Source organism: Candida parapsilosis, contig 005807 (genome assembly GCF_000182765.1).
Source record: "Candida parapsilosis strain CDC317 annotated contig 005807".
In the NCBI taxonomy this organism is placed as follows: Eukaryota; Fungi; Ascomycota; class Pichiomycetes; order Serinales; family Debaryomycetaceae; genus Lodderomyces; species Lodderomyces parapsilosis.
In genome coordinates, this window is record NW_023503280.1 from 339830 (window position 1) to 363242 (window position 23413).

Sequence of the window (23413 nt, forward strand, 5' to 3'; positions counted from 1 at the left end):
AATTGCAATCAAGTTTGCAATGATACACCGAAATGCACCTTCAGTGAAAAGAGATACCGTAAACCCATAATGTGATTGTTTTGACCCAGAAAAGCAGTTGGTAATGCAACCAAGATGAAATTAAAAGTGTCATTTGCATCGATTTCTAAATTCGTAACATCATTATATATATAAACCTTCCATCTACTTTATTACAGAAAATAAGAGCTCTTTTGTGAATGTCCCGACATTGGCGTAAGTACTGCCTCGTGCAACGAAATACTAGTATTCTTACTTATGACGCTGCGTAAATTATTGCGTTTTATGGGTTTGGATAAAAATCCATTCATTCCACAATTGAGACACTCTTTTATGTTACTTTCGTCAGCAAATGCCGTGAGAGCAATAATCGGGTTAGCGAAATTTAACTCCTGTCGAATCTTGGTGACTGCTGTGATACCATCCATTATGGGCATTTGAATATCCATAAACACCAAGTCAAATGGTTGCAGCAGCTGTTCCTCTGTAGAGTTCATGGATTGTTCGACTAGCTCCACTGCCTCAGCCCCATTTGCCGCCATAACCAAGTTGGAAAATCCTTCAAGTTTTAACATTCGTTTGATCACTTCCTGATTGACTTGGTTGTCTTCAGCAACAAGAATCTTGATATCGGACAAATGGTTGTGCAAAGTTGGTGGAGTAGTGACCAATGATCCCGATGGTGTGGAAACAGTGCTGTGAGTTCCGCTGTTGACACCAGCATCAGAAGATTGTGCTGTACCGGTTGAACCCCTAGCAAATGCAACAGTTGATGGCTTCAATTTGAGTGTTGATGATTTTCGACCTCTAGTCAATTCAGTGGTGTCCTCATCACTAATATTATCATCCTCAAATGCAACTTTCCTATTCAGTTTGGAATTTGGATTAAACTCGTCATCACAAAAGGCCTCAAGGTCCTCGGGTGGAATTAGAATTTCCCCAGTTTGTGGCAATGGAATCGTCAATGTGAATGCAGACCCCTTTCCAATTGCAGATTTCAATGTAAGTGTTCCTTTCATCATTGTTGCCAATTGTCGGCATATACTCAATCCCAATCCAGTTCCACCATAGCTTCTACTCAATGTTTGATCCCCTTGAACAAATGGCTCAAACACTTTTTCTTGTAATGCTGGGTCAATACCGGATCCAGTATCACGAACTTCAATCTGAATAACCCATGTCTTTGGATGATGCATGCTTTTAATTTTGAACGCCTTGTGACCCTTGTCGGTTTCCTTTTTATTCATTGTGGGGTACGATTTAAAGTCTTTTGCACTTGGCATAATGAATTCTGACTTAACGTCGGATTCGTCATCTGATTTAAGCGACGACCTTGATGACAGTTGTTTGATGGAAAATTGTTGTTCAAACAAGGCATTTTCGTACTGAATTGTTGAAATGGTGGCGATACTATGTGTATCATCGTCTGCATCGTTATCACTTTTTGGGTCGATTGACTTGGCCGCTGGCGGAGTTTGCACCAAAGTGGAATCGGTATTGTAATTTGAAGAGTGTGGTCTTCTTTTTTTGTCGTGCATTAAATACACTTTGGTGAAATCACAGGCTGCTGACTTGTCAAGGTCATACTCACCGAGCAATTTGAAAATGACATCAACTGACCCATCAACAGGGGTAAACTTTAGCGCATTAGAGACCAAGTTCATAATGATCTGGATGATCCTATTGGAATCACCATAAAGAATTAGTTTCCTGAATAAGCATGGTTTCACCACAATTTTGAAATTAACTCGCTGATCAACAGCTAGCTTATTAAAAATTGAATTAATCTGATAAACAATTTCAAGGATTTGAAAATTTGATTTCTCCAATTTAGACCTATTAAGGGTATTTTTCGAGTAGGTCAACAACTCGGTCAAAATATGGAGTAACAACTCCCCGGAACGATATATCAACTTCAACGACTCGTGTATTTTTTCTTGATCATCTTCCTCCATTGCAATTGACGTCATTCCGAGGATACCATTCAATGGTGTTCTGAGCTCGTGTGATATGTTTGCAATAAACACCGTTTTGGCTTCATTTGCTGCTTCGGCTTGGATCTTGGACGCCTCCAACTCTCGCGTACGAAGCTTAACTCGCTCCTCCAACAAGCTGTATTGCTTGTCTAATTCCTCAGTCATTATATTAAAAGCTTCTGAAAGTTCAGTCAATTCATCCTTGAAAAACTTTTTTGAAGTGTGAATGCGTGCTGGTAGTCGTACAGCGGTTGAAAATCCTGACGTGGAAGTGGCAGTTGACGCAACACTATTGTTTCTCGAATCATGGGTGGTCTTTTCGTTTAGTATCCTTTCCTTCCTATATTTTGAAATGTACTCAGCTGAGTTTTGTAATTGAGTTATCGGTCGGATAAACCACACGGCCAAGGGGAATGTAATCAAACACATAAAGACTGCAATTCCAAAAACAACGCCAATAATGATTTTTTTCAATTTATTTACAGGAGCATTGAAAACTGATTTCTGTTGGATCACCACGATTGACCATAAAAGATTGTTTTGCATAATTTGTCTATATCCTATGGCAACGCTGGCTCCTGAATAGGATTTAACGTTTGTTGATGTACCCGAGGGTGATCGAATTGCCGTTCTCACTGAGCTTGAGGTGTTAATGTTGTACAACTCTCCCGGCCTTAGTAAAGAATTGAGAACTGGAAACACCAATTGAAACCCAATAGCAGCTTCAGCTCGTTGACTGGAGTTCAAAGTATCAATTAGGTCTGTGAGTTCCCCATACAACGGCTTCACTGCAATTACATTGTAGTCTTCAGTTGTGGAATTCAAAGCATCTTGAATTGCTTGTGCACTAGCAATGATTGATAAATACCCTGCAACATACGGCTTATCAATGATAATGGAGGAATTGGTGTAAACCGGAAGCGTCACTCCAATGAAATATGGACTGTAGATATCGCTTGAGTCATTGGCTATAGGTCCAGTAAAGTAGAAATCGGACCCGCTTGAATTTAGTAGCGCTGGTGGGATGGAACTATTTTGTGCTAATGGAAACAAGTTGTCAGCCGCGTATTGGGAAACAATTGTTGCATTGTTGTATGAACTGGCCAGCACCTGTAAGTCCAAGTTGTATAGTCGAGCGGCAGCAAAAGTTTCGGTAGATGACATAAACTGGTCTAAAGTGTTTTGAGCACTGGTGAATACTGCATTGGAATTGTTACCTGCTCTGTATTGTGAAAGTGGCGTGGTGATTGCATCAATGGCTGATAATGTACCGACTTGATATGCAATGAATGATAATGCTTGTTCAACCTGTGTAGATTTCAACTGTGATATAACGTATAACCGCTCGGACCTCAGCTGAGTGAGATTTTCACTAAAATATAGCCCCGTAACAATACCTAGTATCAAAAGGGAAAACAACGACGCAAAACACACAAGGACTATAAGCTGCGGTCGTATCCCTATCTTAAGCCTTCTCATGATGGCTTGTGGAGTAGTTTGTTATGTGGCTGGTAACTATGTTTACAAATACTTTTCAGTTCTATTGTTTTGGTCCGTTTCGTAAAAATGAAACAATAAAGATTCAGAAAAAGAAACGTGTAGAGCTTTACTAATTTTAGTCTCTCACACCCATAAAACAACATAGCACAACAAAGTAACAAAGATTTTATCGTATTTTTCTAGTTTCACGGCTCACAATCAGGTATTATCTTGACCAGTAATATTACTAGCTCTCCGGTACGTAAAAGGCTTTACTGTAGCTCTTTCACCGCCAAGAAACTGGTGCCAATGATGTTTTTGAGTGGAGATATTGCGCTACCAATCTATCCGCCAATTTTGCAGTAACGAGTTACTCATATTGCAAAGGCGTATTACAATGCGTATAGAGAGAGACGCCTCATTTTGCGTGTATATAAAACTATCCATGGTATTTACACCTTCACATTCAATTTCAATCCCACTATGCGAGCGCGAGCAAGTAGCCAAAAGAATAACCCTGCCACTGACAAACAACCAACAAATATTATGAAATTATCATAATCATGAACTTTACCATGCTTAATTATAGCTGCAGCTATTGGGATACCAAAAAGATTAGCCAATGAAAGGTAAAAATTCAAAATGCCATACTTTTTCCCCAACTCGTTGGCTTTCGATATTTGCGATAGACAAACTGGTAAGAGACTAAGTATGGATCCAGAAAACAACCCTCCCAAAACACTAAAAGCATAAAGAACCTTGTGATTGCTTCCAAATGGTAGTAGCAACACTAATATTGTCAAACAATACCCCACCAACATTATTACGTTGACATTGAACCTACCAAAGTAATCACTGGCTAATCCAGGTAAAAATCTCCCCAACGTCCCCACACCATTCCAAATTGTAATCAAGATCAATGAATCCGATTCACTCATTCCATGAGCTATGGCGTAACTGGCAAAGTATGTTACCAATAAAACAAGACTTAGCTCAGTGAAGAAACCACCGCAGATTATGAACAAGAATTTTGTATCTCTCACTTTGCAAAACTCGATAAATTTACTGGGTACTTCATTCCACTCAAATGAGGTGGCCGCACTGCTCGACCTCTTTTCCTTTCTGAATCTCTCCTTGACTAAAACAATTGAACAAACCATACAACCCAAACAAGTGAAAGCCAATATTCTGAGTGCCCACACATATCCCACCAGTGAGTACAATGATCTCAACATCAATGGAAATACCAAGCCTCCGATACTTCCACCAGCTGTGGCAAGTCCCGTACTGAATCCCACGCCTAATTTGCTATCCATTCCTTCAAACTTTTCCAACTTGTCATCATCATCCATGATATTGGGGGTATCCAGATTCTTAATTTTTGGAGTAAACCAGTGGCCGATAACCGACACCAATGGCGCCATACCGAAGCCGTTCCCGACTCCCAAACTGATGAAGCTCAAAATAAAGTGCCAAATCTCAACACTGCTTGCCGCTCCCATCAAACCAGCAAATATAAACAACGTCAGATATATCAATAGCCACGTCGTTCCGTTCGAATCGAACAACGGACCAGAAACTAAAGCTCCTGCGTATGCCAATGCTAGATAAATCGAAAAGATCCAAGACACCGTGCTTGCCGAGTATCCTCTAAATTGATGCACCGAAACATACGATTGCACCGCACCAATTGAATTTATCAAGCCGAGATTCACAATAAGTCCCAAGAATGATCCAATTAGAACTGCATAGGGTTGCAAGCTTTTGAATTTGGAAAGTGAATCCCTGTCAGGATGTGGCAAGTGTGAAAAGGACGAAGATGTGTTGCTGTCGGAAACTCGCTCGAATTCAACCACGGACTCAACACTTTGATCCTGGTATGTGTCGAAATTGCTTGGTAGTTCTCCAAGGGGCGTCACCGGACTATCATCAGCTTTAGTGGAGTTTAGGTTTCTCGAGTGTACACGAACAGGACTCAATTCAATCTCTTCTATGAAAGACATGGACGAATAGGTGTGATGCGGGAGGGTACATTGAGTCAGAAATTCGGAATTTTTAAGCTTTTTATTTTGCGCTCCCTTCGACATTCGGGATTATACTTCCGAGATGATTTAGTCATAAGAAAATAAAAATTCGGTTACATGCTGAGTTGCTGATTACCTCTGATCATTTAACCTGCATTTAAGTCCTCAACATAATCTGATCACTCTACACTCGCTTTCCCACCAGAAGTGGTTTCGAGTCTCTTGCATATCATGTCGTCTGAGTGATTTTTGTTTGTTTTTGCGCTGCGCGTTTTCCCACAGCAAACAATTTAAACAAAAATATTTCAACTCCAGAAAGAAATACGATTTTCACAGCAAATGCCACAGCAGAATCACGAGAGCGAGCATCTATTAGGTAACCACCAATCCGAACACGGTAGTGTCAGTGATACCCCTAGTCATGAGGACGATGATATCGTTTATATAAAGCAACAAATCAAACAGAATGCTACAAAACCATTCTACAAGCGACCCAGTGTGTACGCCGTAATCTTTTTGATAGGTGTACTAACACTAAGTTCATCCAGTGCTGAAGGCACACGACAATCACTAATCTATGCCAAAGCATCGGAATCGAGAAAAAGTAAGGAAAATGCCCCATACATCGTTGCAAGATTCAACCAATATTTATTGGTGGGAACAACAGCTGTTGCATTGATTCCCATTGCTAAATTTGGTGAAGTTTCCAACGTGTATGGAAGGAAGCTCTACTTTGTTATGGTTATTATTACCATAACAGTATCACGAATGCTTCAGTACCATCTATTCAGAAATTACAAAGGTTTACAATTTGGCAAGCTACTTTTAGCAAACTATATGTCATGTATGTTTGGTGGGGTCAACATAATTGGTGCTTTGACGGAACTGTATGTTTCAGATTTCACATTACCTGAAAACAGGATCTATCAGTTCGGTTTGGCTTCTTCGGCAACTTTTATTGGCCAACTGTTTGGTCCTTTAGTGGGCACATTGATTGGTAATTGGGCTGGTGGTAAATCTGTAGATGAAATTAGCGAAGCTGACTTTACAATTTTGAGGTTTGAGCTTGCGGTGTTGCTTATGCTACTGGTGTACGTCGTTACCTTGTTTCCAGAGTCAAGAAACGAATCGGCAAAGGTGAAATCGGAGGAGCAATTGGTCGAGCAAGAGCTCGAAGATGAAAGTGAAAGATCGGATGCATCTGAACAAAGTGACCTAGACGTTAACGTCAATCGAATTGTGTTGTATCAAATATTCAAAAGCTTTGACATCATACAACCGATGAAAATTTTGACGTATCCTAGTGAAGTGGCAAAAGTGAATAAAAAGCATCGTTTATTTCAGTTGCGATTCGTTGTTGTCTCATTGGTGTTGATTTATGCCGCTTACCAGACCTTGATTTTTTCATTAAACCAAGTGGTGATTGAATATGGGCAATACCAATTTCAATGGAGTTCAAATAATATCGCGTATTTGTTATCAACGATTTCAATATCACGGGCCATCTCACTTGTACTCATTCTTCCATTCTTCGAGAAAACCATATTAAAGAAAATTTTGGCTTTGAAGTCTTTGAATCGCCTGTTTGATATGGTGGAGTATATTCTTATGTTATCATCGTTTGGTATCGCCGTTCTTGTATTCCTTGCGTTTTACTCAGCCAATAGCAAAGGATTTTACATTGCTGCCGGGTGTTTTTCCCTAGACGCATTGATTGGACCTGTGTTTGATTCGACAATAATCAAATTTTTCCCCAACTCCAGTTCCGGGCAAGTGTATGGTGCAATCACATTGCTCGTGTCGTTGATGAACTTGGTGTCGCCAATACTAATCACCTGGGTATATGAAGTGGCATTGAATGTTGGACATGCAAGTCTTGTGTACTTGTTTTATGCCTTCTGGATGGGAGTTTTTATTGTTGTTGTCTACATATGCAAACGTGTATTGCATTTGAGTAGAAGCACAACCGATCAAGAGCTCAAAAGGGTGGATAACAACCAGTGAATAGCAAACAACATCTAAATTAAAACTCTATCAAAAAGAAGTCTAAACTCTTGCATCATCATCCTCAGGCACAACACTCGCAAAATTCACTGATGTGGCTCTTCTAACAACTCTTTCCTCCTCAGTGCTACTCTTTAACCCTGACACAACTTTGCAAGTTAACATCACAGCGATGAACATGGCCATGAAACCGCCATAAAGCAAAAAGATAAAACTGTCCCACTCGTTTGTCAAAGACCATTTATAAATGCCCATTATAGCAAGAGGGCCAACGACCATGAGTATGTTTTGAAGCAACGCCTGGGCAGAATAAAACTCACCAACTTTGCTTGTTGGGAAGTACTTCAACACTGCCGCAATTAGCACAGGCACGGTCCAGGAGGCAGACGACCATAGTGACAAGGAGGCATAAACATTGGCCTTTGACCTTGCTACGTACAATAACCCAAATACACCAATATCAACCACCAAAGCCATCACAATTAATATCAAGTCAACCATATCCAATCGTGATTTCAAAACTCTGAATTTCAACCATCCTTTGAGAACTGTGGTTTGAAAGAATGGGAGCAACACGAGGAGGCTGACAACTCTGGATATAGAAAAGATGGATAAAAGGTAGGAAATGTCAGTAGCCTCAAAGTCAAACTTGAAAACAACCCAATTAAGAATGACTTGACCGAATCCAATCATCAATACTTGATCAAACACAATAACCAACGTTAATGAAATCACCATCACCTTGACTTTCCCTGTACCATGAAGCAACGCTTTTAAAGGGGAAAGCATCGTGCCGAGCCTATACACAATGCCAATATCATTTCCTCCTTGGTTACTCTCAGAGGAGCTTCTTGTTGTAACAGAATTGGCTCTCGACCTTGCCAATGCTTTTGGAGTCCGAGTCTCGCTAAATACAAACACAACGAACAAACAAAGAGCAATTTCAATTACCAACTCAAGCTTCAAAATGAACAACTCACTTTGCAATACTTTCGAGCTTTGCGTGACACCTGCAATGTGAAACTTTTTGCCAGTGTTTGCATCGTATGCCGCTTTTGCCCATGCACTCAATTGCGTACCTAATATTGGCCCCAAAAACTGGCCGGCATTGGTAAATGCTGAAACTCTAGCCAACGCATTGGCTCTTTGCGACGGCTTCAGGTTTAAATCAACAACACAAGTGTTTACAATAGTTCCAATCAACATATAGCCACCACCAAGAGCCGACACAATTGTGGACGCGAGCAACCAACCAAATTGGAATGTGTCATAGTGATAAAAATAAAACAGCAAACAATTGGAAACAGTAAATGATAAAACGCCAGCCACTAAGAAAGGCTTTCGACCATAGAGATCAGACAAACCGAACTGAGAAATAGCAACAAATGACAATATTGTGCTCCCCAATAACGCATATTGGTCAAAAGTGGACAATATAAGCTGTGTATTCACTGGTGAACAAAACCCTTTGGAATCCAATGATGAGTTGCATGCCAACTTTACAAGAACGATTCTTCTAGTGCCCTCAGACATCGACATCGCCAAAGTAATACCAACAAGAAGGAAACACAATTGAAACATCGATGGCCTTGTAAGCCAGCAAGTTTGTTTGTGTAGTTCAACATGTTCTCTTATCCAAGTGAGCTCTTCATCTTCATCTGTTTCAACGCTATCTTCACTATCATGGATCGCTTCAGTGTACTCATCAACAACTTCGGTATCCAAAAGTGGATTCAATTCACTAGCAGCTGTATTCGTCTCCATTGCGATTACAATGAGGTTGCTTCTGTAAGCAAAAGGTTGTAACTTTAGTCTCCTCGTAAACTGTTATCTGTGTTAACCGTACGGCTCAAAAAACTGCGAAAAGAGAAAAAAGCAAACAAAGAAAGACGAAAAAGGAAATAAATCCGTCTTGGCGGGGATAACGCTTATATACTGATGATAGTAGCGAAATTAATCCATGGAGTTTGTGAAACCAATACTTCATTGAGTAAAGCCATCGATAACTTTGGCAACCCCATTGCAAACTTTTTCACTCTTTAATCCAATTTGTTTAGCTTTTCCTTAAATTTTGTGACAAAAGTGTATAAAACCTCTAGCAATCTGTTGCTGGGGCAAATTCATTTAATGTGCCCCATGATATGCTTCTTGTTATCTGAAGCTGGGATGATAAAACCTAGGTCCAAAGCTCACTACAAACGACGTTGCTAATAGTTCAATTGCTTAATATTTACCTCCATGTCCCACTCACGTGCACTTTAGACTTTTTTTGGTGGTTGCATGGTAGCGGAGGATAATCTTTCATTTTGCCCGCACTCTATTTTGTGGCAGTTGTTTGATGACGATGATAACTCTCCTAGAATTATAACATTTCATTCTCCACAACACATTTCAAACTAATATGCCACCTCCCTCGTCACCCTCAGAGCGTCGAGAGGGAAACGAACAAAGAGGACTTTCGCACAATGTGAGACGATTTCGTAATGCATCCACCGAGTCATTTCCTACGTTGAATTCATTAAATGTTATATCAGATCTCATGTTGCGAGATGAAAACTCCATGCTGCGGCCAAATGAGGAAAGGTTCTTTCGAGCTAGAATTCTTCGCCATTTTAATGATATAAATAGGCTACAGACTCATTTCAATAGACTAATCAATCGTGAAGGTGGCAACCATCAAGCAACTTTGGAGCTAAATAATATACCGTCACAGTTGAGAAATTTATCTAGAGAATTATCACGCTCAGAACGAAGGGAGGCGTACCTTGTCGAGTCAGGCGAGGACGATGATGATGAAGATGACCAGAGCTTTCACTACGAGGAGGACGCAAATGCCGGGTTGGTTTACTACTCCGATGAAGATAACAATGAAGATGAAATGAGTGAAAACGACGACGAAGATATTTCAGGGCTGCTTATGGAGGAATCTGGTATATCTGTCCAACCGCACGAGAGACTTTTGTTGACATCGGCAAGAAGTCCTCAAACAGCTCGAACTCCTTTGTTGAATTCAAGTATACCACTAAGGCGACAGAATGCAATACGTATAAGAAGTATGTTGAATACAGAGGAGAGCGACGGAACTAAAAAAAGTGATTCCAGAGCCACCGAGACATTAGATTTAGAAGCTAAACTGTTACAGAAAGAAATTCATTCAGTTTTGGAAACCATAGAGCGTGCAAGAAATGAATCTTCATTGTTTCCTAGTAATCTCCATAAGCCGTTCAGCACTCGCTATTTTTCCAGCTTGCAGGATCACATGCAAGGTTGTCTGCTTGACGGCAATACAAGTGCTGACCAAATGATGGATGATTTTTTGTGGAAACGGGTCAATAAAATGCTCTTCCTTAGAAAACAGGTAGCACCCTCGCAGCCACCACCGCAGAGTTCTAAAAAACGGACAAAAAGGTATGATGGACCCAGTTCCAAACGTCAGAAAACAAACCCAACAGAAAACCCTGACTTGTTAGAATTGAATGTAGCTTCATATCCATACACCCACATTGATAAGAACATCTTGGTGGATGGTTTGCATTCAAGCTACTTCCAATCGGGGTCTAGTTACCGCATAAATCTTGACTGTCCAGAACCAAACATTTGTGATATCAAGTTTGGTAATGTCAACTCGATTATAGATGGAGTGTTCAATATAGAACCAGCGGGTAGCTTGGAATCATTGCTTTTGAAATTGCACAATTTTGCCAAATTCTTTTGTGGAATGTCCAATAATTCATATCAACTACCTAAAAACAAAATACTCATTAGAAAATTGAATGTTTTGGACAGAATCTCTGTGGATGATAATGTTTGTTTCAAAAAACTAAATGTAAATACCATACACGTTCCATTTACCGGAAAGGTGGTTGATTTCAAAACCAACGATTTGAGATTTTTGAATCTGGCAAAACCACTTTCGGCAAGGTTCAATTCAAACAAAGTAAAAGTGCAGCTTTCTGAGTGGATGAAAATCAACCCTTTTGTTCAATTTCGGGAAACGTTTTTTCACAATTTTCTCCAACACTTGGAGCAAGATTTATCACACTTTTCAGAGATTGGAATTCGAAAGTCAAAAAAGACAGAAGCCCTACACTTGACAAAGGAGTTTAAATCAAATCTTTCTGAAATCACAAAGGATTTTGGTTACCTTAAAGATACGCCAATTTCAGAATGCAATGACAAAAGAAGGTGTAGACGTCACAATGACATTTTTGTAGAGGATTGGGAAAGAAACTTGGCATTGAAGTTGGCAGAAGTGGTTACCAAAGAGGATTGTGAAACATTGATAAATTTGCAACTCAATTATGCGTTATTCACAATTGAAGTCGACATATCAAAATATTTAGACACGTTTTTTAATGCAATTCTACTACACACAGAAGGTGATTATATTGACAACTACAAAAAGGTTTACAACAATATCTTGAAAGACGAAGCAGAAAGCATCACAGCCGTTCTCCTCTGCTCAATCAACAAACAAACAGGGAAGCTCGAAGCTCACAACACTTTTCCCCACTTGTATCATAGACACATGGCCAGGCATTCTACTGGAATCATACTAACCACAAATCCGGCTTTAAATGAAAACACAGGAAGAAACACATATGTTTATGATGATTTTGATTTGTTTCAACAGCCAGCTCCTGTAAACTCGGATACATTCAACATACAATTTTTCAACAACCAGCCAGAAGAAACTATTGACAAACTTACAGGATACATGACTCTGAATCTACCAGTATTCGATACCGTATAGTTATTTTTGCTATATAAATTATCTCCATCCCCAACCTGGCTTTCCATCTATCTTATCTTGTCTCTTCTTTCTAAAGAAATCCTTTCGGCATTCTTTGTAAGCATCGAAAAAGTCTTGACAAACATACTTGTCGTCCTGATTTCGGTAAAGGCAATCCATCGATGCTTGTCTGCTTTCTTCACAAGGATCGTAAAATTTCGACGCCTCTTTAGCTGCCCATTTATATTTGTGTCGATGATTTTTGGGGTCGTCTGGGTAAAACTTGTAATTCTCAACACCACCTTCTGTGAAATTTACGTTGGGTTTGCCTTTGTCAGTCTCCCCGGTCGATTTTTGCTCCGCCTTGTTGTCTTGTGGTGTGGAGGCGTTACTCATGGCTGGTCATACCCTCTTGCTACCAAAAGATGGAGACATTTATCATTCACAATTTTTCGGTTTTTTTTTTTTTCTTTTCCATTTCCTTTTGACGCTGGTTCTTCATTCATATCAATCACCATGGTTTTAGCAGACTTGGGAGAAAGACTCAGAGGCGCTCTCTCTTCTGTTGAAAAAGGTTCAGATGATGAAATTCAGCAAATGATTAAAGACATCTGCTCTGCTTTGTTAGAGTCAGATATCAATGTTAAACTTGTCGCCAAATTGAGAGGCAATATACGGGATAAGATCGAGGAAGGGAACGTATTGAAAGAAACATCATCTCAAAATAGGAGAAAGAAGTTGCAGAAAATCATATATGACGAATTGTGTGCTCTAGTTGATTCACACGTTGAGCCACCAAAACCAAAGAAGCTTTCCGCAACCACCAAAACCATTAATGGGAAGAAAGTAAGGGTTTCCAAAGAGTCGAGTCATGTAATCATGTTTGTTGGGTTACAAGGTGCTGGTAAAACCACCTCGTGTACGAAATTAGCAGTTTACTACAAAAAGAGGGGATTCAAAGTTGGGTTGGTGTGTGCTGATACTTTCAGAGCCGGTGCTTTTGATCAATTGAAACAAAATGCTATAAAAGCTAATATACCCTACTATGGATCGTACTTGGAACCTGACCCGGTGAAAATTGCAGCCGAGGGTGTACAAAAGTTTAAGCAGGAGAAGTTTGACATTATTATTGTGGATACTTCAGGAAGACACAGACAAGAGGAACAATTGTTTACTGAAATGGTGCAGATTGGTGAGGCTATTCATCCTAGTCAGACCATAATGGTGATGGATGGGTCTATTGGTCAAGCAGCTGAGTCGCAAGCTCGTGCTTTCAAGGAAAGCTCTGATTTCGGATCTATAATCTTGACGAAAATGGACGGACATGCCAAAGGTGGTGGTGCCATTTCTGCGGTCGCTGCAACAAAGACTCCCATTGTATTTATTGGTACTGGTGAGCACATCGGTGATTTGGAGGTATTCAAGCCGACGACGTTCATTTCCAAATTGTTGGGTATTGGTGATATCCAATCACTCATTGAACATGTACAATCCTTAAACTTGCACCAAGATGAGGGCCACAAACAAACAATTGAAAATATCAAGGAAGGGAAATTTACTTTGAAAGATTTTCAAAACCAAATGAACAATTTCATGAAGATGGGACCACTAACGAATATTGCATCAATGATACCAGGAATGTCGGGCCTTATGTCACAAGTTGGCGAAGAGGAAACATCGAACAAAATTAGAAACATGATTTTTATTATGGATTCAATGACTACAAAGGAGTTGGAAAGTGATGGTAGAATGTTCATCAAAGAGCCCAGCAGAATCGTAAGGATAGCTAGAGGTTCGGGATGTAGTGTAGTGGAGGTTGAAATGATTTTGCAACAACATAGAATGATGTCATCGATGGCAAAGTCAGCAATAGCAGCTCAAGCTCAAGGCGGACAACCTGGCGGTCCGTTTGCAGGCAATTCTCAAATGCAGAGAATGATGCAGAATGCACAATCAAATCCAAACTTTATGCAACAAGCAATGAGTATGTTAGGTGGTGGTGCCGGTGCCGGTGGTGGTGCGGGTGGCGGGCCGGGTGGATTAGCTGGAATGATGAATAATCCAGCAATGATGCAACAAGCGCAACAGATGATGAGAAGTAATCCGCAAATGATGCAACAAGCACAAGAGATGATGAAAAATCCACAAATGATGCAAAGAATGATGCAACAGTTTGGTGGCATGGGAGGAATGTAAACCTTACATAATTTTAATATTGATACACTGTTAGTCTTTTATAAACCTACCTGTAGAAACCTGGTCTGGAAGCATTCATTCCATACTCACTTAATGCGTTACTAAGGTCTTCCATAGTCAACACCACTTTTCCTTGTTGATTGCCGATTGAAGAGTGCGACTGCTGAGAAGCTTGCTGCTCATTATTTTCCGCATTAGCATTGCCGTTACCTGCTAATGTTTGTTGGTTAGCGTATTGTTGTCCCTGAAGCAACTGCTTAGCTCTTGCTTGTGGATTGGACGAATTGTACACGGCGCTAGCATTTCTGATCCTGCTATATTCGTAAGCATCCTGTGCTATGTCACTGATGAACTTTTGCGTAGCTAGGGCAATAAGTCTCTTTATTTTAACATCAGATGATTCAAATCCGTTTTTAGCCAAGTAATAGTCTGTGACAGCATCCGGTATGATCGGTGCAAATTCATCATCCATCATATCTAGAACTTCCTTGAGTGTTTTGTCCTTACGTGTGAGGTCGGGCAAATCGGGGATTAATGATGAAGCTGCTGCTGCTGTGGCAGCGGCGGCAGCTGATAGTGATTGTTGCTTTTGCTTTGATTTCTCTTCCTTCGACAGCTTCTGGTTGGTTTCTCCTGGTGTAGCTTCGTTAACAGCGCGTGGCACATCAACGACGTTCTCTTCAACGTCATCAAACTCTTCATCCATCATCTCAATATCTTTACTTGTCGATTCACTCATTATGCAGTTGTTTCTCCAAGTTGTACACAGTCAGAAGTTGATTTTTCTTTTCCGCGAGAAATCAGTTATTTCAATCAAACTACACCTCTTCCACACCAAATGGTGAATCAACTAATTAATCCCTATGAGTCGCCGACATTTGGGAAATCTCTTCTGCTAAGGGTAGATGGCGCAATTGGGGCAATGTCACTTTCCCCAAATGGGAGGGATGCCGTGTTGGCTGGCCGACGTGGTTTGTTCGTAATTGACATGGATGATCCGTTTACACCTCCACGTTGGCTACATCATATAACATCGTGGGAAGTTGCCGACGTTCAATGGTCGCCTCATGCATTTGTTAAGCCATCGTGGTGTGTATCGACATCGAATCAAAAAGCCCTTTTGTGGGATTTAAATCGGCCGTCCAACAATGCCATTGAAAATATTCTACATTCACATTCAAGGGCTATTTCAGATATAAATTTCCACCCGTTTGATCCAGAAATGCTAGCTACTTGCTCTATTGATACATTTGTACTTTGTTGGGATATGCGAACGCCAAGAAAGCCAGTCTCGAAATGGGCCGATTGGAGAGCAGGTGCAATCCAAGTGAAGTGGAACCACGAAAATCAATATGAGATTGCTCTGACTCATGATAATTCACTATACATTTGGGATACTCGGAAAGGTGCTCTTCCTGTATTCAAAGTCACAAAAGCTCACCACGGCAAAATTAATGGGCTTGATTTTACTCAGGGTGCAAAAAACATCATCACATGTTCTAATGATCGTACAATAAAGTTTTGGGATTTAGAAAGTGATAACGCAAATAGAGCAATAGCAAAGTTTGACTATTTTGATAGTGGAGCCGAGAATGATATCAGACCCAGTGTGGTTGTTGAGGTTGAATTTGCAATTGCGCGAGCACGAGCATTACCTTTTGGATCGGATAGAGCATGTGGAGTTATGCCCTTGAGAGGAGGAAATGATGCAATACATATTATCAACTATGAGGATGCATACCAACAGTACTTGGCTAGCAAAGAAACTCAGCGATTGAAAGGATCTTCTGATTACTCCTTTGTCGGTCATCATGGACCAATAAAAGATTTTTTATGGAGAACAAGGCATGAATCATATAACGGATTTGAGTCGAAAAACAATTGGAAAGAGTTTCAATTGGTTACCTGGTCTGATCTGGACGTTGATTTGAAATTGTGGCCTAGTGATGATAAACTATATAGACTGGTTAACTATGATCCAACGTTTTTCAATGTATTTAAAAACGATCTGGAGTCTGATCTATCCATGACGGATAAACCCGTTAATCAAGCGAAATACAACTATGAGACCTATTGTCAAGAACCAGAGGTTACAATTGATGATTTAGCCAAAACAAATGGAGAAGATTTGCTATCAGCTTTGACATCGTACCAAATTTCGGAGAAGCATAGACAATCAGGATTTGAGTTCAATCAACTTGATCATTTGAACTGGATATCCGGTGTTCGCATGGGTCGTGGAGATCGGAAAGACAGCTCTGTATATGGTGGTGGTGACAGTCCAGCCAACTTGGGTGAAGAAGTTAGTATTGTGGGCCACAAATTTCCATTCATCAGATTCGAAAAGATTTCGGTGTCTACTGGGGATTTAGTCATCAGCCTCAAAGGTCCCGTTCCTGTGTATATTTCAAAACCACCAGACCACCGACGATCGGTTGACTCGGTGGAGAACACTCGTCTTGCTCTTACGGCTGTGAATTCCACAAAGGACAAGAGTGTTATGAGTGAAGATGGGAAAGAACCCGAGCACAAGAGCCAAGTTGACGATAGTGTGTTAGATACGCATCTCGAAGAGCTGACTGAAAATGTTTCAGAGCAAAAATTAGTTTTTATCCGTCTAGCTCTCAGCTTCCCTCACTCATATCCATATCTCGAGCAAATTGAATTTGACAAATCGCTACTGAAAAAGAGAGCTCACAGATTGCAGAGACAAAACTCGATAATGTTCAATATTGAAGAAACACATGAACTTGGCAAAGACTTGAGACATGAAATGGAAAATCATTTGGAACAGATTGCATATTTTTATACAAACAAGTATCAGCAATTCTGCCTTGAGCCTTGTTTGCGATATCTAATGGGGGAAAAGGTGGAGCTTAATGACGATGCAATGATGGAAACTCGAGGAAACAACGTAGATGATAATTCTTCGTTTCTTCCAGAGGTGGGAGATGAAGATTGGGTTGATGATTTGATAAACCAGCAACCAGGGTTTCACGGTTATTCCTCGGGTGAGGATGTAGAGGATGAAGATGACTTGATTCCGCCAGTCACTGTGAACACTCAAAATGCTCAATCACGAGGTAATTTTGACAACGATTTCAGTAAAGGGCAAGGAAACTTCGATTCCACGCCTATTCCCAAAGGTTGTGGTGCCGTCTGGGCACCAAACGGCCTGTTGGTTTGTTTTTTCATTCCTAAAATTAATCCCGAAAATGGTGGAAAGAAACACCAAAATTTTCGTTTGTTGAAACAATCGAGCCTGACTCTGAAGGTTATTGAAAGTCCAATTGGTGGCGGATCAGCCGAAATTGATGCAGTTGATAAGAGTGACTCGGCCTCAGAGTCATCAGGTAACCAATCCGAGACGTCCTCGTCGTCGGAAGATTATTTTGAGGAAGATTTAGAGGAGATACTAAAACACGATGCTTCGTCTCGAAGTAGAGTTCCTGGACTATTTCGATCCAATTTAGGATTAGGTGGTCGGTTCATCTCCAATGAAAGCGCGCATAAATCATCCTTGAAAAAGTTTACCAGCCACGGAGAGAGTTTGTCAAACTATAAGTCTTCGATCAAGGATGACGGAAACAAAAGTAAACTCGATTCTAATAATGACATCAAAAACCTCGTTGTTATTATCGATTTCAATCATTTGCTACCAAACAGAATAGAATTGGCACGTGAGTATAAGCTTGTTGGTGACCGACCCGAGAATCTTGCCGGATACAACTCAAGAGTGGCCTCAAAGAATGGACTCGACGAAATAGCTCAAGTTTGGAGAATTTTAGAAATCCTTTTGACCAATAATGTAAGCAATAGCATGGTTTCTCGCGTTGGATCAAAGCAACCAGATGGTAAGACATTTAATCCCAAAGCCAAATTGAATGACGTGTTGTCAATATGGGGAACCCACCCATTTGGGTATACATGGCTCATTAGAGAAATTTTCAACTACTTTGTCGAGAGACAAAATACCCAAATGCTAGCAACAATGTCATGTGTGCTACACAAATCACCTTACACAACGAATCGCTTCGATCCGCATGGTACTTATGAGAGTGAACGGGAGTTATCAAGTCATCAAAGTTTGCGCACCAGTCACGCCAAACATCTGGAACACAGTTTTGAACCTCGAATACCTTTGCACACACGAACGAATTCTAGGAATATTGACTATCCTCACTCAGTTGCATCATCCTTTGATAATCATAGTGCTCACACTGACTCGGTGGATCGATTCGGATACGGAAGGAAAATGGTGCATTCTTTCTCAGCTTTAAATTCGAAAAATGGCTCTCAAAACTCATTGGTAGAACCGCAAGGTGCGTATCGAACGTCTACCCCAAAACTGACCTCTCATATGCTGGTCAACAAACTGAAAAATGGTAAGAGTTTGATGACAGAGATGAAACATCAACCACCTCCGACTGTCTCCGTAGAAATGCAAAATGTGGAGGAGCTAGATCTATTCGAGGATGCGTCCTCTTTGTCAACACTTCCTGACTTTTTAAATGACGCTGAGATGAAAATGTATCGAACGCAATATGCTGAAACTTTATATGAGTGGAACCTCCCTATTCATCGATTGGAAGTATTGAGATTCAATTACAATGGTACCGAACATGATCATAGCTACGATATTCATGAGTGTAAAGTTGGATTTAGAAAAAGAAAGAAGCAACTCCCTAGTCAGATATTTATCAATACAGTTTCCTCAATTGAGACTAGATGCCCAAATGCTTGGAACACAAATAAGCGTCTGAAGTTAAAGTATTGCATTTACTGTGGGTTACTAGTAACTAAAAACTTTACGTTATGCGGCAACTGCGAACACATCCTACATACCAAATGTGCCCAAGTATGGTGGTCTGATGGTAATAACGAATGTGCTAGCGGTTGCGGATGTAATTGCTTGGAGGAGTCAATCTACCATTAAGGAATACGTGTGTTGACAATTTGATTCTTAAATTTTGCGTCCCACTCATTTGCCAAATCTTTGAGATACTCGGCCACATCTTCCAGTCCTGTGGTATCCACTTCTTCATCAATCAAATATTCTTTGCCATTTCTGGTACAAGCAGAACCAACTTTTGATGTTTGTTTGGTCTTACCTATAGCCGCAGCCACTGGAGCATTGGCTGCAATATAACCCGATATATTATGATATTTGGATCCCAAGAATCTTGCCAAATAAAACAAAGCCAACATACCATAGTAAGTAAATACGTTCAAAAATTGAAAAAAAGAAAAGCTAGTGAATATACCTGGATGCACCAAGTATTGATTGACCCCCTCTTTTTTAAGTTGTTTGTATGTTCCAAAATGCAATAAATCCACCAATCTCTTTGACCCTTCGTAGGATTCGGGTGATCTCAACAATTGCAAGTCATTGAATGACAAGTACTTTGGATGAGACATGAGTGATCCAATCCAAATGATTCTGCCTCCATTAGCAAGTAAATGTTTGATTCTATGTATAAGATAGTAAGGACCAAATACATTTGCTTGGAATACAAGTCCCATATTGTCGGCAGATTCAACACCAGTACGTTGAAGTTTATAAGTAGGATTTGTTACGGCTTGAATTGGGTTTTGGAATACTTCAACAACTGCTTGTAACCAATCAATTCCACCATAAACGCCTTGAGCGGCATTGATAAACAAATAATCGATACGTGTATACCTCTTGTCCAATTCGTAGTATGCAGATAGAATAGATACCATATCAGTAAAGTCCACCAATAAATAGTCAAACTCAACTAGTTTGATCTTGTCGGGGATCTTGTTGATGATGTAATTTTTAATATCCGATATGACTTCTTTAACTTTTGGTAATGTTCTCGAAGTAACAATTAATGTGATTTCCTTGTCATTCGGTAAATCCTCAAGTAGACGTACTGCTATGTTGAACCCCAAGTTTGAAGATGTACCCGTTATTACAATTTTAGTGGAATCTTTGATTAGTGACATAGTAATGGCCTTGGAAAGAAAGAAAAGGTGTTTGAGGGAACAATTGGAATTATTTTACGCGATCGTATAACTTTTTTTTGCATACACAAACTCAAAGAGGTTACTTAAAGAAGTAAAAGCCAATGAGGACTCCTTGGGTTATTCAGCGCAAGTAACAAATTGCAGCCCTGATATAGAAATACGCGTTGCTCTACTTCGTGCCTACGTACTTTTCTTACATTGAAGCGAGGAATGCTAAATATTATCTTGTATTACACTGGTAAATACATGCTTTTAACGATATGGAGCATCGGCATCGATACAGTATTGCAACTCTTGTTCCCATCTATCACCGTTATCCAACAATTTTTCCTTGTTGTACAATAATTCTTCTCTTGTGGCAGTGGAGTATTCAACATTTGGACTTTCAACAATAGCATCAACAGGACAACTTTCTTGACAGTAACCACAATAAATACACTTGGTCATATCGATATCATATTTGTATGTTCTTCTTGATCCATCAGCTCTTTCCTCAGCTTCGATAGTGATTGCTTGTGCCGGACAGATAGCTTCACATAATTTACAAGCAATGCATCTTTCTTCACCACTTGGATACCTCCTCAATGCGTGCTCTCCTCTGAATCTGGGACTGATTGGACCTTTCTCAAATGGGTAATATATCGTATATGGACTTCTAAAGAACATTTCCAAACAGACATACATACCACGAGCTATTTCACTCAAGAAAAAGTATTTTGTAGCTTTACTCAATGCCGATTCATGACCTTCTTCCCAAGTCTTTGGCTTGGCTTGTCTGAAACCCTTTGGCCATGCTGATTGTGTGGATCCTCCAGTGGGTAAATATTCGGTTGTTTCTGCAGCTAAAGCTGGTTTGAGCAAAGTTTGTGAAGATGAAATGAAACGAATGTTATTGTAGATGGCCAATGTTTTGACGGATGAGTTTTGTACTAACCTGGATGCTACGCTTTGTCTAAACATTGTGATGGTGGTTTGGTATAGACTGGTATGAATATGTTTTGATTAATAAATAAATAGGCCCGCAGGTGTTCTGTTATTCCCTTGTGTTACTCCCTTTGATGACTCGGGTATGATGTGGTGATCAGAATAAACAACCTATAATAGCAACAGTCTCTTAAGATGCTGTCTTACTTTGGGGTTTTTGATTTTTTTTTTTGAGTTTTTTGCCTATTGGTGTTTTTTTTTACTTAGTGACATGGTAGCTTACATTTGAGTAAGAATAAAAATTCAATCTTTCATTGGCTGTATCAACATCATACTGCATATAATCTATACATCTATCATCTATCCAGTTTAACATCATTCATGCGATCACCACTTTGATCCCACAAGTATTGCTGTTGGATCAGTTGGCTTTTCAACTTCATTGAAATGAGTCTTTAGTAACCTATCCTCATTAACGCCATACAGTTGCTCAAATAAATCCCTATAATCCTTTAGCCGCTGTACTTCCCCTGGATGCAATGATAAATCAAAAGTAGAAACCGTATTATATTTTGACAAAACTTCACCAATCCAGTCCTTCTCGGATACGTCATTGGGTGGTTTGATTTGGCCTCCACCATTGATGCATCCACTAGGACATGCCATGATTTCAACGTAATCAACCTTGGACGGATCAGCCGTTTCTTCAACAGAGGTGGATTCAGGTTCCTTCATTCTCGCTCTTCTTCGTGCAGCCAATGGATTTACTCTCCCAACCGTCTTTGCATTCGGTTTGAGCTTCCTCACTAAATTTTGAATGTTTCTAAACCCATTGACGATTGCTGCACTTGCGACTCTTTCCTCCTTGTACATTAGTCTCATTTCAAACACATCTGAGTTTTTTCCCAGTATCACTTTCATTGAAAAATCACTCTCATTATATCCTTTCAGTATCAAATCGTTCTGGAAAAATCGAAGATAATTGAAGGCATACCCACCTGATGAGGAACCTGGATCGTTGGTCCACGAGTATCGGGGATATGGCCAGTACTTTGGAGCTACAAGGTCATAGACTTCCTCTATTGGTAAAGTCAAACTTTTTGGCTCAATTTTGGGCACAAGCTGGTAGTTCTCTTCTTCGAGCAACGCGATCAATTCCTTTGGTGTCAACACGCAATCAACATCCGGAATCGTGTCGCCGAATATCTCTGGTCTAGCACTTTCTAGTTTCTTGTCAAAACAAGGCATGATTGACAAATGATAAACTTGCGACTTTGGTACATGAAACTCGTCGGCGGTGAGAGTCTTTAACAAGCAACCTGTGATTTGCTGAGCTGACTTTACGGGTGAGATCATGGGTAGCACATAGGGGTGTGTCTTTTCGGCATACAACACCCATCCAGGGCATATCGATGATAGTATTGGCTTCGAATCTTTACCTCTATTTGCCATAACGTATTTTGCTTCATTGATTAGCGAAAATTTCCTCCCTAGAGATGTTCCAACAACTTTTTGAAATCCCATTTGATCGGCTAATAAATTGACTAGTAGTTTGTCTATTGTTTCTACCGGTAGATCATACGCCATGGCCAAGGATGCACGCAGTTGTTGTGATATACTGGCAACAAATATCTTATCTTTTAATTTCAATGCCTTTACGAGCTCTTGATGTGAATGCTGTGCTACTAAAACTTCCTCAGCTGACGTTATACATCCTGAACAAGCAAGACAGTCCGCTAGGGAAATCTGTGCTGGCGTTAAACTGGTTTGTTTTCCATCAATTTTTGATATTTCAAGTGGATTACCTTCGGAATCTATCTGAATTTCAACTTCTCCGCTCTCGTTTGACTCGTGACTGGCGGGAACGTCTTGTACTGGTTTAATACAGGCCACTCCTGGTGATATGAAATCATTCAAGTCGTCCGCTGATAATATGGCACTCATTGTTGTGAGAATCCAATAAGAAAAGTGTATTACTAAGATATCACATTCTTTTGTTTTCTTTTTTTTTTTTTCGCGATAAGATGATGCCTACTATCAGAAGCACACCACTACATTTTTTTTGGGCA

The 23413-nt window shown here is 40.1% G+C and overlaps 12 protein-coding genes across 12 annotated transcripts; 4 read left to right on the forward strand and 8 right to left on the reverse strand. All coding sequences in view use genetic code 12, as the record gives it.

Annotated features, from left to right (window-relative positions):
* Positions 1 to 191: 191 nt before the first annotated feature.
* SLN1 (Sln1p) lies at positions 192 to 3473 on the reverse strand (the record flags this gene model as incomplete). Its single annotated transcript, XM_036807987.1, has 1 exon — positions 192 to 3473. One exon carries the CDS (start codon positions 3471 to 3473, stop codon positions 192 to 194), a length of 3282 nt encoding a protein of 1093 aa, XP_036664770.1.
* A 452-nt stretch (positions 3474 to 3925) lies between these two features.
* Positions 3926 to 5560, reverse strand: CPAR2_801480 (uncharacterized protein; the record flags this gene model as incomplete). Its single annotated transcript, XM_036807988.1, has 1 exon — positions 3926 to 5560. The coding sequence occupies one exon, from the start codon at positions 5558 to 5560 to the stop codon at positions 3926 to 3928; it is 1635 nt and encodes a 544-aa protein (XP_036664771.1).
* A 276-nt stretch (positions 5561 to 5836) lies between these two features.
* Positions 5837 to 7501, forward strand: CPAR2_801490 (uncharacterized protein; the record flags this gene model as incomplete). Its single annotated transcript, XM_036807992.1, has 1 exon — positions 5837 to 7501. The coding sequence occupies one exon, from the start codon at positions 5837 to 5839 to the stop codon at positions 7499 to 7501; it is 1665 nt and encodes a 554-aa protein (XP_036664772.1).
* Positions 7502 to 7543: 42 nt separating this feature from the next.
* Positions 7544 to 9265, reverse strand: CPAR2_801500 (uncharacterized protein; the record flags this gene model as incomplete). Its single annotated transcript, XM_036807993.1, has 1 exon — positions 7544 to 9265. The coding sequence occupies one exon, from the start codon at positions 9263 to 9265 to the stop codon at positions 7544 to 7546; it is 1722 nt and encodes a 573-aa protein (XP_036664773.1).
* Positions 9266 to 9902: 637 nt separating this feature from the next.
* On the forward strand, positions 9903 to 12254 carry CPAR2_801510 (uncharacterized protein; the record flags this gene model as incomplete). Its single annotated transcript, XM_036807994.1, has 1 exon — positions 9903 to 12254. One exon carries the CDS (start codon positions 9903 to 9905, stop codon positions 12252 to 12254), a length of 2352 nt encoding a protein of 783 aa, XP_036664774.1.
* Positions 12255 to 12272: 18 nt separating this feature from the next.
* CPAR2_801520 (uncharacterized protein) lies at positions 12273 to 12629 on the reverse strand (the record flags this gene model as incomplete). The annotated part of the gene is made up of 1 exon (XM_036807995.1): positions 12273 to 12629. One exon carries the CDS (start codon positions 12627 to 12629, stop codon positions 12273 to 12275), a length of 357 nt encoding a protein of 118 aa, XP_036664775.1.
* A 120-nt stretch (positions 12630 to 12749) lies between these two features.
* Positions 12750 to 14429, forward strand: SRP54 (RNA-binding signal recognition particle subunit; the record flags this gene model as incomplete). Its single annotated transcript, XM_036807996.1, has 1 exon — positions 12750 to 14429. The coding sequence occupies one exon, from the start codon at positions 12750 to 12752 to the stop codon at positions 14427 to 14429; it is 1680 nt and encodes a 559-aa protein (XP_036664776.1).
* A 46-nt stretch (positions 14430 to 14475) lies between these two features.
* Positions 14476 to 15168, reverse strand: CPAR2_801540 (uncharacterized protein; the record flags this gene model as incomplete). Its single annotated transcript, XM_036807997.1, has 1 exon — positions 14476 to 15168. One exon carries the CDS (start codon positions 15166 to 15168, stop codon positions 14476 to 14478), a length of 693 nt encoding a protein of 230 aa, XP_036664777.1.
* Positions 15169 to 15267: 99 nt separating this feature from the next.
* CPAR2_801550 (uncharacterized protein) lies at positions 15268 to 19365 on the forward strand (the record flags this gene model as incomplete). Its single annotated transcript, XM_036807998.1, has 1 exon — positions 15268 to 19365. One exon carries the CDS (start codon positions 15268 to 15270, stop codon positions 19363 to 19365), a length of 4098 nt encoding a protein of 1365 aa, XP_036664778.1.
* On the reverse strand, positions 19362 to 20399 carry ERG27 (3-keto-steroid reductase; the record flags this gene model as incomplete). Its single annotated transcript, XM_036807999.1, has 1 exon — positions 19362 to 20399. One exon carries the CDS (start codon positions 20397 to 20399, stop codon positions 19362 to 19364), a length of 1038 nt encoding a protein of 345 aa, XP_036664779.1.
* A 273-nt stretch (positions 20400 to 20672) lies between these two features.
* On the reverse strand, positions 20673 to 21380 carry CPAR2_801570 (uncharacterized protein; the record flags this gene model as incomplete). The annotated part of the gene is made up of 1 exon (XM_036808000.1): positions 20673 to 21380. One exon carries the CDS (start codon positions 21378 to 21380, stop codon positions 20673 to 20675), a length of 708 nt encoding a protein of 235 aa, XP_036664780.1.
* Positions 21381 to 21731: 351 nt separating this feature from the next.
* On the reverse strand, positions 21732 to 23288 carry NAR1 (Nar1p; the record flags this gene model as incomplete). Its single annotated transcript, XM_036808001.1, has 1 exon — positions 21732 to 23288. One exon carries the CDS (start codon positions 23286 to 23288, stop codon positions 21732 to 21734), a length of 1557 nt encoding a protein of 518 aa, XP_036664781.1.
* Positions 23289 to 23413: the final 125 nt, after the last annotated feature.